At 43.4% G+C, this 16391-nt stretch overlaps 1 protein-coding gene across 9 annotated transcripts in view; it reads right to left on the bottom strand.

The window, feature by feature from the left end:
• The window catches only part of LOC114509084 (protocadherin alpha-C2), a 167826-nt gene that overhangs the window by 19606 nt on the left and 131829 nt on the right, over positions 1-16391 (bottom strand). For all 9 annotated transcript variants that reach the window (XM_028527141.2, XM_028527142.2, XM_028527140.2 and 6 more), the window contains exons 2-3: positions 9572-9630; positions 6691-6779 (exon numbers count right to left, since the gene is read on the bottom strand). In XM_028527141.2, the coding sequence (XP_028382942.1) occupies positions 6691-6779; positions 9572-9630 (148 nt within the window). The remainder of the gene's footprint in view (positions 1-6690; positions 6780-9571; positions 9631-16391) is intronic.

Raw genomic sequence — 16391 nt, 5'->3', positions numbered from 1 at the left:
GCTTCAATTTGGTTCCTAAAAATCACCTTTTCATACCCTAACTTTCCAGAGTTATACCTCTAGAGTCTGGCTTCTACAAAGCTCTCAATTTCTTCTTTTAATGCCAGCACAAACATCCTTTTCCCCCCTTACGCCCTTCGGTATTGCCACCCTCAGGCCTGCCTTCACCTAGTCCCCTCCTTGGGAGGTGGACCATTCCAGGCAGGGCTGCTGCTGAGGAAGCTCTTGGTCTCACTCTAATCTGAGCAGAATGGCATCCAACCTCGCTCCTCTCCTTTTTCTGACTGTGGGCAACGAGCTCCCGGTGCGGAGACAGGGAGAGGCTCCTCTCCAACCCACGTGCTTACTTACAGGCTTCTAGGCAGTGAGCTCTCTGCTGTGACCCTTCCCTAGAGGCCCTTAGTTTCTAGCAGTGCTTGGCCTGAATATGCTTCTCCAGATTAGGCAGTGACCTTCTCAACGGCAAAGTTGACTGCCTCTGTGAAAGTGAACTTTTCAAGCTCTTTTGGAATCTGGGCTAAGTTTCTCTGAAAATATTTGTCATTAAACATCCTTGTTTTGGGGGGGGCAGGCTTTCCCTTCTAGTTTACTGGAGTCAGTGTGGCTGAGGGCAGTGCCTGCTGTGGCTGCAAAGCTTAGAGGGAATATGAGCTGTCACCACTCCTCTGCCCTGGACCCAGGTCATAGGTAGGTCCTTCTTGTCCACATACCTCCCAGAACAGAGCTCCAAGCCCACCAATTCCAACGATCCAGGCAATCTTTCCCACAGAATGAAGGCAGACCCCCATCCTCCTCCTCCCCTTCCCTACAAAGCTTTTGAACACACAGGTAGCCTGTCATCTTTCAGCTAAATCAGGTGGCAGAGCTGGTGACCCCCCTCCCTTGACCCTTTGTGACACTAGGATCTCCCCTGGAGAAACCTGAACTCCCCTTTCGATAAAAGGCTTAAAAAGTCAGCTACAAAGTTTGGCGTGTAGAGTAGGCTAGAAGGAAGGGTACCTTGGGGAATGGAGGGAGAAAGAGAAGGAGGAAGAGAGAAACGTCAACCTGAGAAACATCCATTGGTTGCCTGTCACACCCCAACCAGGGGACTGAACCTGCAGCCCAGGCGTGTGCCCTGACGGTAGATCGAACTTGAACTGGCCACCTTTCGCTTTGCGGGATGACACCCAATCAACTAGGCTCCCATTCCCTACTTTTTCTTTAAAAAAAAAAGAAGGATAAGGTGTATTATTTTTTCAAAACATACTGGAAAGTGGTTTCCCATGATGCAGTTTTCAGGGCCAGACTGTACCGCTGCAGTGGTCCCTTAGAGGGATCGAGGACAGCCGAAGGGCTGCAGTGAGTCTCTGCTTCCTGACCCTGCACCAGCCGCCTCTCTGCATCTGTGGGATTTGAAGGGAAGTGCTGCCTAAGAGAACAGTCCCGCTGCTCTTCTCTGCTCAGTCCAGTAGCATGCCTCTGAGGGCACGTGGGCCTGGGGTTTCAGGAGGCACGTGATCTCTGTTTTGGGCCGCTGTTAGAGAAGAAATTAATGTATCATGCATTGCGGCCCCAGCCCTGACTGTACTCTGTCCAGGGCCACCAATTCTGGAAGAGATGATGTAGGAGAAATGAGGGAGGCGCACGAAGTACAGGGTAGAGAGGAAGAACTATCTCAGAATCCGTTTATTAAACAGAAATGTTTACCTTCAGAAAACCCAGAAAGTCTTCACTCTAGTTGTTTATCCCCACGACCATTAAACTAGAAGGTGCGGTGTTCTTCTAAGAAGGAGGTAAAGGAAGTCATAGATGGATGGATGGAAACGGCACAGACTCAAGCTGGATGGATGGCTTCTCCCAGGTAGAGGATTCTGATTCCCCCTCCACACTGTCTCGCTTTCTCTCTCTCCAGGCCAGGTTAGAATACACACGGTAAGCTACAGACAGACCTCCAACAGACGTGATGAGCTCCGCACCCCACAAAGTAAAAGTGCATCTTAAAGGACTCAACCTTCCTTAGCTCGAGACCCAGGGGCCAGCTGGCACTGCTGCGCTGTGAGAGGCAAGGTGAGTGTGAGGATGCTGACAGGGGGAGTGCCCCACCCACACAGATCACCGATCTCATTTCTTTTCCTAATAAGGATTTGCACACGCCTCCCAGGACTCCATTGCCATGACAACAGCAGAAATCGAGGGTGAGCGGGTTAGTGGAACAGCGAGCGTGATTTCTAAATTCTCAAACAAGGCCCGAGGCTGGACTCACTCACGAAGTGGAATAATTCATGTTGGCAGTTCTCCTAAACGGATTCCAAAATGCTTAGGGATCGTGGCTTCTTTCTGGGGGAGAGTCAGAGGTGGAGTCTCCGTGGAGGGCCTCCATGGGGAATTGGTTTTGTCAGAAGGGTACTAATTCCTAAGACAATTAAGAGCCTGAACCCTCCTTTAAAACTAGGACACATAAGCTCTGTCCATTTTCCACAGAGCAAAGAGATGTGGCAAACCAGGGCAACAACGTCCCCCAAGGACACAAAAAGACAGGCACTTAAAAAAAAATTCTTTTGTATAAGACAGCCCTGCCAAAGAAACAACTCAGACCTACATTCCGAAGCTGAAAGACAGACTCACATCTTGAAAAATCATAGAAACAGCTGCCATGTACCAGGCTCTGTAATACGCATGTATTACCTCATTTAATTCTTGCAACAACCCTATAAAGTAGACTCGGCTATTATCTCCACTTTGCAGAAGAAGAAACTGGGAATCAAAGAAAGTGAAGCGATGGTCCCGGGGACACAACCCCACCGAGTGGCAGAGCTACAACCCAAAGGAGCGCTGCACTGACCCAGAGCCTGAGCTCTTGTGATTCTCTGTCAGATACGGGACAAGGCGTCCTGCTTCTTGCAAGAATCGTAAGTTGATGCTTCCCTGCATGGATTCCGAGCCTCCAAAGGTATCAGACAACCTCAAGAATACTTACTCTCAAGTCCCTAGACCAGTTATTAAACTTTAGGGCCCATCAGGAGGAGCTCATGGAGGGCTTGTTAAAACAGATGGCTGGGCCCCGCCCTGAGAACTGCTGGTTCCGCAGGTGGTGTCAGTGCTGCTGCTCCAGGAACCATCCTCCCAGAACCACGGCCTCGGCGCTCTCCAAACTGGGGCTGTCTAACGAAGCCTCACTGCCTTAGTTGCCTCCCCTACCTAATGAATCTTTCATTGTTCAGTCCTGGATCCCCTGGGGTGTTGCTTGACAAGCTATAAAGTTATCTTTGGTAGTGTTGTGTGTTTGGGAATTCCCAGAGCTCTTCTGAAAACAGTGAACAGCTCCCACTCCAGAAATAATTTACCCTTGCCTTGGGTAAGTCCTGAGATCCCATCAACTGCAGAAAGAGGAGCCCAGATGAACCAGTGGTAGATGGCAAAGCAGCCTGGCGCTCTGAAGCCAGACCAGCTTCCTTAAAGGCAATCTTTTTTAATAAACTCTTGGGATTCCCTCTAGGAACCAGTCACAAGAGAGCACTCATTACAACCTCTTCAGAGCATTCACACTGAGCAGGTTAGAGTTCTAAATGTGAATGACTGGCCCTTTAACACCCTTCTCCCCAACACACATTCCTCCACCAGAGGGGAGGCCTAACTGGATGCCCTGCACCCCCTATTTAGCTCATCTTCTTTCTCTGCTCAGTCTCACAGGAAGCTGCGAAAGAAGTGAGAGGCCCGTGGTCCAGGCCTGCTCCCACGGAGAGCCTGGAGAAAGGGGCCCGGTGACCAGGATTAACAGATTTAACGTCCCACTTGTTTATCTTACAGGACACATCACGTGGTGATGTTCCCGTCGACCCCTTCAGAGCAGGGCATCCGATCCTAGGCTTTTGTGGACTGTGAACAATAAATGAACAGTTCAGTGACAAAGCAAGAGAATTCATCAGTGGAGGAAAACCAACGGCGGAACACAGGTGACTGAAGATCACGGCACAGCAGGCATCTCTCCCTCTCTGCCCATGACCGCCTCGGCTGTGGGAGTTGGTATGAGAAGGTGCTGGTTCATGCGTCTCAGACGCAAGTGGGTGGGGACTCGGGCTCCAGGGGGAAGCCTTTGGGAAGCAACTGCACCTTCATCACGAAGCACTAAAGGACAGCAGAATCGATGAAAGGCAGGCTCTACTAGAAACAACCAAGTTTTTTGAAGTGTTTTCCTTTTCTTTGGGCAGAACCAATAAATCCTCCTTATTTCATCCCCAAGAGGATGTCCGGAGGGTGACTGGGAGGGACAGAAGTCAGGCTGACTCAGAAAGGCCCAGAGGGCCTGTCTCTGGGCCTGCGGATGAGAACTACTGCATTCCGGCCACCAGGTGACCAAGCAAGTCCAGCCACGTCACAGATCGCAGAAGTATCCCAGAAAAAAAAAAAGGCGTAAAAAGATTAGACATCTATTAACATTGTATATCAAGCACTATATTCAGCTTTTGCTTCTTTAGTTACCATGGCAACTCGATATGATAGGTGTTATGATTATATCCAATTTACAGGCAGTATAATTAAGAAAATATGAAATGAAGCAATTTGCTTGAGCTCACCCAGCTAGTAAGTTTGGAATTGTGATTCAGTTCAGATCTGATACCACATCATAATCTTAACCTTTATACCATATTTCCTCCAAACAATGCAGAACATATTTTGAGACCTAAAACCTGGAATTACCGAAGGACAGAGCAGAAGGCAGAGGAAGATTTCTTTAACTCCGTATCATTGGTATCGAGGTATGCTGAAAAGTGTGGTTTGGTCACCCATGGAGTGACTGGAAGATGGAAGCTCTGTCCAGCTCTGCCCACGAGGACTGTGACTCAGGAGTCAGCAGCCAGGCACAGTCCTGGAGAAAAGGGATTGTACAGGGGGACTGGGACAGCAGGCAAGGGGAGCAGTGGAAACTCCCTTCCTATCTTCTGTCAAGAAGATGGGCTCCTAGCATTCTTTTGAAACTGAAGGAGAGACCTGGGCCACATGCAAATGAAATAGTCAGTAGACAGTACCTATTTCACATTTGCCTAGGAATACACCAACCAGCGCCATCAATGAAAGAGAAAATGTATTCAAAGTTAGTTCTTCGTTCACAAGACTGGCCTAGGAACCCTCTATGGGAACGAGAAAAACCCTGCCGTGAAGACAGCAGGGCATGACTTCACGTGGCTGCTTTGCCTGGGTGTTCTCACCTTCCCAGATGCCTCCCCATCCTGCAGTACTCGGCAGTCTAAACCCACCTACTCTCCCGTCACCTCTTCACTCTGTCACTGGCACCGGAGCTGCAAATTTGTCAATGAATGTTCTTCCCCTTGCCATCTGGCAATATTAGCTCTCTAATGAATGGCTTTAACTTGTGCATTTGTTTTTTTGACAAATGTGACTTTTAGTTGAATTATGCAACATTCATAAATAGCAGATGCTGGCTGATTAGAATCAATGAAAGCCCTTAGAGTTGCCAGCAAAAACGGGTTCTTAACTGCACATGTTACTTGGACACCCCAAACATTTGAAAGGCACCTGATTATTTTTGGAAAGTACTTTTTACACACAAACTTATGTCATCTGTTATATATGTGGGTATGTACTTGAATTTGGATGAATTCTTGCAAGCCAGCCATGCTCTGAATATAAGTGCTAGATACACTTGGCTTTGAAGCAAGACACACTTGGGTTTGAACCCTACTTCTGCCCCATGAACCTGGGTATGTTTCTTTACCTCTCTGTGTCTCTAGTTTCTCATGTGCAAAATAGATATGCTAAATCTTTTGCAAGACTGTCGTGACAAATAAATGAAATCACATATGTAATGCACTTGGCACAGAGTCTGGGTATATTATGGCTCAATAATTCATTAACTATTACCATCATCATCATGTTGTGTTCATAGAAGATTATGGTAGACACCATTTGCCATCTCCATAATCCTCCCTTTCTAAAAACTCCCACAGGGATGAGCCTCCAAAGACATATTTTTATTCTATGATACTGCTTTAGTGATTGAGCAAGAAAGAGGCAACTAAGGAAATGTGACTTGAAGCGATTTTCCTACACTCACCTAGTCAGCCATTGGGTTCTTGATTCAACCTGGCATATTCTTTTGCCTGAAAGTTTGAATTAGGCACTGGTCTCCAGTGGTCCTCTGAACTAAGAAACTGTCACGTCACGTTTGGCAACGTGCACATTAAGGTGGTGAAGGTCAGTCTACAGAATGATGCAGTTGTAAGGAAAGAAGCAGATCTGACTTTGACTTTCAGTCCAAGGGAGTACTGCCTTGGTTCGGATAACTTTCCACTTCCATGAGAACCCCATTCCACCTGTCTGTCTGTCCGTCATCTCCCTCTTGCTCCCTACTTTGCATGGGTTTCCATCGTCTTCCACAGAAGATCTTCACTAAGTGTCATCTCTGCACATGAGTCTACCAAATCTCTCTGAAACTTGGAGAACCTAAGCATCTGAGAGTTACTTAGTTATTTTAGAAGATTACACCCCCACACACCTTATGTTACATTTTCAACTCTTAAAGGACACAAAGTAGAAAATCAAAATAATCATATATGTAAGGAAGTCATATATGTAAGGAAAAGAAGAAAAAATAAACAGAGAGCTATTAACATCCTTGGTCTTACAAAAACAGGTCGTCCGATCACTTTCCAGAACCCATGCAAGAAGGCAGAGACCCTGGGTCTTTACCTGGTGTCGCACTGGATACAGTTGGCCACTGCTGATCAGGCCCTCCCGGACCAGCCCATAGAATGCCAGCCTCCTCCAGGTGCACAGAGCTGAGTAAACACATAGACCCAAATAACAGTTAGACCATGAATGCCTTTCCAGAGCTCGTTCCTCCCTCAGAAAGTGCTTATAGCTCTGGAGGCAGGGCTGCAGCTAAGGCGTTCTACTGGTGCCCGAGCAGAAGCAATTACTGCCAAGCAGTCACCTTGTGGAAACTGCAAAAGCATTGCTGACTTACTGCCTGCTCTGTTCAGGCAACAAACATTTTTTATCTTTATGGTAATTTTGGTTTTCATTAATGCCATGGTATTCATTTAATCCAACTGGAAACCCATCAGAGGGCTAATGCTGTTTTAACATCTTAATGCTGAGACAGATGAGGGGAGATTGTTCTAAAAGCTCCAAGCCTCTCTTGCTGGTTCTCTTGTTTCTGGATTGTCTAAAGCAAAGGGGGAAACACATGAAAATTATTTGCTGATAACTGTAGTATTACTCCATTTTGGCTACCCAATTAATTCTTAATCTTATATTCTGTTTCACTCCTCTGTGTCTTTTACCCATAGACGACCCACCCTACATCTAGGGACTAGAGGAAACTTAACACCACCACTCGCAGATCCCAGTTCAGAAGAGATCAGTTCAGCATGAAAGAAGGCAGGGAGTGGGTCATGAACTGGGAGCTCATTAGAGGCTTAGCAGAGTCGCACAGGAACTGTTCAAGGGTAGAGAGAACGTCATAGTCATTTGTGTATATGTGATGCCAGCACATAAGAGACCCTCAAATGTTTGCTGGATGAATGAAGGAAGGAACGAATGGGACTCTAGGGGTAAATATCACCCAAGAAAATCCTCACCAAAATTAGAGAACTCTTTTAAACTAGACATTGGTTTGTCTTGCAAATTAAGCTGCTAAAATGAAACTTATACTACTATTTGAAGGGGTTACGTGAGCCAAACTTGAACTATTGTGGGGGAAGGCCATTCATATAATTGAATATTCTCTCATTCTTTGGAAATTCGATCATTAAGCTGTGTTCTATTGCTATTATTCCCTTCATCCACACCCTAGAATCTTCTCTTTTATCCAAATATTAATATCCTTTGGATATTCCTGGATGGGTTCAATCAGATTCATTCTGAAGTACGCGTGTAACTCCTCCAAAACCGGCTCGGCTCAAAGCAGAATTTTCAAGGGAATAGCAACACGATGCCTGAGGCTGGAAGGGCCAAGATGCCAAGCGCATGAGTGAAAAAGACGAGTATTATTTAAGTCCACAACTCTGATGCATGATCGATGTACTGCATTGTCACTAATAAATTACATTCAGCTTTAGTTTTTATTTTATTTATCATTCTACTTAAATCTCCTATCTTAATTGAAACCTGACTAGGAACACATTTGGCTTTTTTTTTTTTTCATTTAAAAACAGAGTGAGGATGGGACATGTTTTAGTATTTAAATTAAATTAAATTAAAGTTAAATGTGGCTTTTAAACTGGATCTCATCACTTTGGCACTTTTCAAGCAAAGCATGAATTCAGCTGGGACAGAGTTGGCATGGTAAACCATGCCTTTCTTATCATATAGCTCCAACACAATAGCCCAGATGCAGGTTAAAGCAGAAGCTGGTCTCCAACAAACCTAAAAAAATCCTCCTGATATCTACTATTGTAATAGACCTAAAATTATGACCCAGATTCCAAAGTAACATCTCAACGAGCCAACTACCTACCGATCTTTAGCTTTTCACTGTGTGCTTCTTGTTTAGAAATATCAGACAGTGTAATGATTTCTGCTCAATTTGTAATGTAAGGCTTAAGGATATGTTAATTTTAACTTAATGCATTTCAATGGGCTAAAACAAATTTTTCATGAAGTTAACATATACTTTGTAAGCAGTCTCTTTAGAAATTGACCTAGGTTTGGTGAAGCTCAACCTAAGAGTTGCCCAGATACTTTGAGGGGCTTAAGCCTGAAGTTTATTACTTCCTTAAAACCAAATCCTTTCGGTGGTAGTGATCCTTAGCTTTTTGGCCCCCACCCCCATCTGGTTTCCAAAGACTCACAGATAATGAATCTTTGATGTGGCCCCATGGTATGGACACTAGATCAGCTCTGGGAATAATGGCTGTTAATCAATTACTGTCAAGGAGACAAAGTAGAGAAAGCAAAATTACATTTCATCTGACTCTCTGAGTAATACTATTACTCCAGATTAATTTAAAGTAAGCTAGATTTGGTCTCCAGATATTTAATAAAGGGCCTTTACATGGCTCATCCACCGAAAAGCCCATGACATTGATGGCCATAGGATAGCAATGAGATGGCAAAGATAAAAAGACTCTAATAGGGGTGAACATGAACAAGAATAATTATCAATTACTGTGGATGATAGGCTATAACAGTCAATGTGCAACAGAAAATCAAGGTGGACGACATGTACACACACATTACACAAGGAACTCAAGTCCAAAAGTGTCAGTGTTAGTTACAAGCTTTAAGGGAGCAAGAGGAGGCAGGCAGGGGGGCCAGAAAGTAGAGACGGAGAAGGGATAAAGGAAGTTGGAATTTCTTCCTTATAGAAACTCTGATAAGAAAAGCACACAGCAGCCAGCCTCTATGACTTTACAGGAGACTTATTTGCCAGCACTTGAGAGGCATTTGGCACTGACCACTTCCAATGTTTCAAGGAATAGACACAGACAAAAATAATTACATTCCCCTGGCAAAGTGTCTAAAGCTTCTCAGTTTTGACAGCTGCTTCCGGTCTATGGAGACGTAATTTATCTGAGCCTTCAAAGTTCAAGTTACTTCGGAGGGAAGGAAGGAGAAAAATACATACCTGTGCATTCCTGCTCTCAAGGAGGCAGAATAACGCCAGTCAGGGTTGGGCTGCCGTGGCTGCAAAATCACAAAGGGAGTTTTTGTTAATATGGCCAAACAATGGTCTCCCAGTGATGATGTTCACTGGTTAGTTGTTTCTTAAATATCTCCATGCATCTAAAACAAGCACTGAAGGAGCCATTTCACGTGCAACTCTAAGATGATACCCATACATACAGCACTTCAAGAGGAAGTTAAATTAGCCCATCAGGGTCCTCACACAGGCTAAATAGCATGGAAAACCAGATTTAATAATGCCATAAGGACCAGCTTTGGCTTCACCTTGCCCAGAACAGGTCTGTGTTCTTAAGGCAGCACTAGGCACAAGCAATTTGTTTTGAGACAGGAAAAGCTCTTGTTTCTGTCCTCAAATGCTCCATTAAAGCAACATCCCCAATTTGGTTTTCCAGCTGTAACAGGGCACATGACTGCATAAGTTCTGCTGGTCTGGCTGGACTGCAGAGCACTGCAACCCACTGCTGGCTTTGCAGACTGCAGCAAGTCTGACCCAGGACAGATGTGCCCAGTCGTAAGACCGGCAACTGATAACCGCCTTTTCTGCTGATTGAAGAGGAATGCTAGGAAGAGGAAAACAAATCACGGTGGAACTTGACCTTGTTTTGCTACATAACCCTTTTTGTAAAACTGTACTTGCTCCCTGTTCCTCTGTGTGCTTTGCCTCCTCACTCAAATACTGTTCACTAAGCTCTAATTGTTTCACAAGGAGTAGCTGACATCCAAGAAGAAGCTGACTCATTCTGCACCACCGATGTGTTGGAAAGATCTGTTGCCCTGTGTCTACAGACCGTGAGTCCAAAGTGGAGGAGGCAGAGAGAAAAATAGGGGCTCCTGAATACTGTTCAGTGGATTAGGTGCTAAGCTGAAGCTATTCAGGAATCAATGGGGACACAAATCAATGACCATCACTATATTGTATCAATTAGAAGGTTTATATGAAAAGCCTGTAATAGATGTGCTTCTCAATGGGTTATCATGGGCAGAGGTTAAAGTGGTCTTGTCACTAAATCCTGAGGCCTATTTGAGTGAAAAGATGAGAGACAGAAGCTGTATTCTACGTTTTTCTCTGGATTACAATGATCACATTTGGTAGACACAAAGCCACAGTAATACCAATAAACTATTTCCAAATGTCAATCATTCTCGTTCGTATAGTTCATTCATGGGAGGCACAGTGTTTCATGAACACACTTCTTGACAACATCTACAGAAGAAGCAATCAGCAGCTCAACTTCCAGACAGCCTTTGGGATGGCTAAATGGTATTCAAAGACTCAGCCAAAGTCAAGGCCCAGAAAAAGCTCCAGCTCTAGAATACTTCAAATGCCACCATACCCTAACTGCCATCCCTGGTCCCTTTCACTCTACTGGCAAGATATGAATATGCAAGCTGCTTCATCTTTGCTTGTTTTTTAAGTTCACAAAATGCTATGGATTGTCCCTATAAAGTAGCTGAAAACCATGTACAGACCAAAGGAAGGGGATGCCATTTTCTACCAGTGGTGGTAGAGAGAACGGAAGAAAAAATATTTGCAAATCCTCCTGTAAACCTGAACATACAGCTGAAGTACTTTTTATTAATCAGATCATCATCATCTTTCACCGCACTGTCAGCAGCGTGAGCATCAGCCTGTCAGCTCTGAGAACCTTCCGTCAGGAAAGACTTTGATATCTGTTGAGTCAATGCTGCCGATTTCTCAATGATTGGGGAACATTCATGATGAAAACTGTCGCAACTTGATCCTTGGAATGAAATCACCAACCTCATTTTGCTGAATGGCAAAGTTCCAACAGGACTGACCAGGAAATTCAGCTCATTACACAAACTCCCTTCCTCAGCAACATTTAATTTGTCATGCTGCTAATTTCTAGACTAGTCCATCAGCAACAAGATGCTTCTGAGATTCATTTGCCAGAATCATAGTCATGATGGTCAGTAAGATCAGGCAGGCAAAAGGTTAGAAAGGATGTAATTAATGTTTTTAAGGATCCACACAATACTATGCAATGGGCTAAGCACTTTATATGTGTCATTGCATTTATCTTATTTTTTTAAAAAAAATAGTTTATTCTTTGTTGTATTTTTCCATTCTATACAAAGGATTATATCTGTTTTGTGAAAAAACATGAATATACTGAGATATTCATAATACATGGCTATGTCCTCAGAGCCTAGTAGGGTTCAGGTATTTGCAGGCTTTTAAAAATATTTTTGAATAAATGAACTATCAAGCAAGGGCAACATTACTGCACTAAAATGACACAAATGAGAAATGTGAGCTCTAAAGAGATTAAGTTACTTGCCTAATTGGTGGGTTTGGCTAATAGTCATGCTCAGGTCTCCTCAACATAAAAGTCCGTGTTTTAAATACATTTACATGAAATGGTAGATATTTTTTTCTTTTTTCCTCCTCTTTACTTCTGAGTTTCCCACATATTGCTTTATATTAAAAGGATACAAAATTAAAAGTAATAAAATATACATGGGTTTCATCCAAATTTGGTTAAACTTGGGAAAGTTCAAGTTGAAAGGTTGACTTCTGATACACTGGACACAATGAAGACATATATTATGGCCTTGAACTAATTGTGATTATTTAATTCTAATACTTGGGTGGTACATCCCAGGACTTACTTAACTTCTGTTGGTGAAAAGCCCCAGAATGTTCTTGTTGTTCCAAAGCTTAGTCCTTTAGTAGAATAATGGGCACAATATTCCAGATGTGGAGAAACCCAATTAGGCAGTCCATAGGGGTGATATAGTTTAATTGAGGAACAAGAACCTATTTAAGTTTCTATCAAAATTATGGCAAAGATTTAACTTACCCTGTTGTGGTATTTTTATTGTAATACCATAGCATATTTGAGCTACAGAAAGGTGGATCACCTCTTCCAAGACAGATTTAAAATAAAATAGGTTAAAAGTACCCAATGTCATTCATAAACTCACAGAAACACTCAGAAAATAAAATGCTATCTTCTTATCATGGAAAGCCATGTTGACGCTCTCAATAAATGGCCCTCTGGGACATGAGACTAGATGGAGCATCTCATTTTCCTTCCTAATAGGACTCTATTAAGGATGCATCCACTGTAGGCTCTTCGCAGTGATATTCTGTGAACACTGATATAAACTATGTTTGGCAGAATCCTGAGATGGCCCCTACGATCCACACACCCTGGTGTGCATGCCCTGAATAATCTCCAAGCCTGTGTGTGATGGATCTTACTGTGTGATTAGGTATGGTACATGGCGCAGTTGGCTTAAGAAAAGGAGATCATCCAAGAGGGCCCAACGTAATCACAGGAGCCTTTTAAATCTAGGTCTATAGATCAGCAACAGACATCAGTGAGATTGAAGCGTGAGAGGGATTCCGTGTGAGAGAAGATGCTCCATTGTTAGCTCTGAAGATGTCAGGGGCCATGGGGCAGGGGCGGGAGAGCAACCTCTAAGAGCTGAGGGTGACCAACAGCCAACAGTAAAAAAATGGGGATCTCCACCACAAGCAAGTGAATTCTGCCAACAACTTGAAGGAGCTTAAAGGCAAATTCTATGCCCCAAAGCCCTAGGAATAAAACTCAGCCCAGCTGCCATGTTGATTTCAGCCTTGTGAAAACCTAAGCAGCGAATCCAGTCACATTGTGCAGGACCCTGAGATAATAAACGACTGTTGTTTTTAATCACTAGTTGGTGGCGATTTCTCACAAAGCAATAGAAAATGAGCATGCAGACTGTTGGTACTAAGGAAAAAAGGAATATAACATTTAAAGTAATCATTGTTATGTTACTTTCACTATGTATTAGTTAATATATATAACTATGTATTAGTTGTCTAGTAAAGCAAATTGAGAATTCTAGGTTAAATACTAGCCTCTGAAGTCATTCACAACCCCTAATCCACAGATAAGGAAGGTAAAATAAACATGACTTTAAAACATACCTCATGGGTTTCAGTACAACAAAAAAATGCTAGGTTTGCTTAATTCTGGACACACAGCCTGCTAACACAGCACTTACTCTCTCACTCACAGTTTCACTTGCATGAAGCCCAGAGTTCCGACCCTGCAAGGCCAGAATGGAACTGATGTTGCTTAAGTGCCAAGGAACTAACATTTCTCTTCACTTTTGCAATGTCAGATATTTCTTTGAATCTCTTAAGTACAAATTCTCGGAAGAACAATGAATACTATGTAGGCTAGCAGATTTAAAACACTAAGAAATTCTCTTGGCTTTATTTTTGAAATCGTGATTGAAGGTTACAATGCTCAAAATATTATATGAATAAGCTAAATTTATATTCACACTATAATATACACAGGGACATAGAGGCAGGTGAAGTCCTACAAAAGTCACATTCAAAGACACCTGTAAATCCCCATCAAATTCAGCTAAATCTCCAGGCTTGGTGATGAAAACTTTTCCTCAAACATTTATAAACTGATATCATCCTGACCTCCCACTGAGAGCAAAAATTGGTGGCCAACCAAGGCAAGTATCCAGAACTGACTCTGCTATTCTGACAGCATGCCAGTAGACAATTTATAATATGCCAGACTGTGTCCCTGCAGAGTGTTCTGAGGTAGACCAGATGCCCATATGACTGCTCACTCCTGGGTCAGAGGAAAGGGTAGGCCAATGACATTCAAGCTACAATAAATAGATTTCTTTATCAGTTAGAATATGTACAAGATGAAGAGACAGAGAAGAACTGGCCCATAATTCCATCTGGCTCAGCAGATCAGCAGAAAAGGGAGGAAGGAGGTAATCAGAACAAATTATCATATTATCAGACCAAAGAAGGGGAAGGGTCTAGTCAGGGAACATGTACAAATGACCCAAGGACATGGACAGCAGGGTGGGGATGGACTGTGGGAGTGGGGAGTGGGCAGGTCAGTGGAGAGTAACGTGGGAAAAACTGAGACAACTGTAACAGCACAATAAAATTTAAAAAGTTTTAAAAATAAAACTTTTCTCAGAAGAAGAACCCCATAATCAATATGGAAATGGCAAACCAAACAGCCCCAGCCATACATTGGACTGGAAGTTCACAGATACAATTTCTTTGACTATTCTGATCAATGTGCACTTTTTATAAACTTGCCACCAGAGCACTTTACACTCAGTGTAAATTCTGATCCAGGACAGAGTCACCAGAGAGAAAAGTCAGTCCTGAGGGAAATAAATTAGATGCCACTTAAACAGGAGTATTAACCCTTTCTGGTCAATGCACCTGGAATTAGGGTAAAGATGTGCACACATGGCAGAAATAACTAAAGATTTGATGACTGCTAAGTTTGGGAATAAGTGAAAGTGAATGCAAAACGACTCACTTCTGGTAGTCTTTTGGGACTTCCATGTCTCGTATCAACTGGTCCCACTGAGGCACAGCTGGATAAAACTGCCCAGAACAATCCAAGTGACTCAGCAGTAGTGACAGGACCACCAATGCACAGAATTCACCTTAAGATTTGATTCCTTTTCTTGGAGACTCTGAAAGCGGCGCCAATAAGTTTTCAGAATCTCCAAAGAGATATTCTGCCCTATTGCCAAACAACTACCTCAAAGACCTCATTGCACGAGCAGCTCACCGGGGATAAAATTCACCAGCAGATTAAGGTCTGGTGTTAAATGCTGATGTTTAATAAGCAGCAAGACAGGAATCAGAGAAAGAACAGAGATAAAAGACCTTTACAAGCTATGCCAATTGTAAAACAAATAAGCAAAAATGTAGTAGCTTGGTAGTAACATTTTTACTCATTGATCTACCTATTTGTGACCTACTTCTAGGCAAGGAATCACTCTTTTTCCAAAAGCAGTTAATTTATACTACTAGGAGAACCATTGGCAACATAAATGCCTGCATATCCCATATCAAAAGAAGTATAAACACAGATTTTTGTCCACTCATGCCATTTCAAAAAGCACAGTCTTTGGGGGCAAACAGGCATCAGTTAAAACACCACTCAATAGCAGAGTGACTATGAACGTCATTTAGCCTCTCTGAGCTTGCTTCCCCACGTTAGATAGTGATACATGTTTACTTAACATATGACTTACGGATAATGAAACCATACATATATTGCAGAGCAGAACATTTTCATATAGCAGGGTAGTCAGGGAGGGCAAATTCCCTTGCTCATCCTCTCCAACCCCCATCTCATTTTAATGGGGGCACATGGCACTCACTGCCTCCAGGACTCTCCTGCATCTGCAGTAACTAGGCGTGGAAAAGAGAAAACCTAACAGGCGAGTTGATCAGGTTGATCTAGTAGTGACGACTTTCAGAGCTGAATGACGTTTGTTCCCATTTCTGCCATGCTATGACAGTGTGACAGCCTCTCCCCCTCACTGCAACAATTTCAGGAGCTGTAGATCTTAGGGCCCTTCGCTGGATTTCCAGAAGTGTCTGGCAGAAATTTGCCTTTATTAAATCATGTACTTTCCTGGCAAAATCCCACAAAAGCAAGCACTTTTCTCATAGACTCTGCTCCCTAGATTAAAGGTTTGTGCACCACAGCACATATTAACACACAGGTCAGAGTAAAACAAACAGTTCCTGTATGGAAGTGCCCCAAGCTTTGAGCCTGGAGAGGGAGGGTAGGCATGTCATCCCCCTGAGCTTCTGGCTCACAGCCGGTGGTGAGCATGCCTGGCCTGCTCTTACCCCTCTTGGCCATTTGTGGCCCACCCCAGGCCCAAGGGGCTTCATGGCAATTTGTTAAGCAAATGTCTTACAGCATCCATATTTAAAGCTAATCCCT

The sequence above is a fragment of the Phyllostomus discolor genome, chromosome 13 (genome assembly GCF_004126475.2).
Source record: "Phyllostomus discolor isolate MPI-MPIP mPhyDis1 chromosome 13, mPhyDis1.pri.v3, whole genome shotgun sequence".
NCBI classification, from domain to species: Eukaryota; Metazoa; Chordata; class Mammalia; order Chiroptera; family Phyllostomidae; genus Phyllostomus; species Phyllostomus discolor.
Note: the sequence above shows the minus strand (reverse complement) of the source record. Positions and strands in the feature narration are given on the sequence as shown.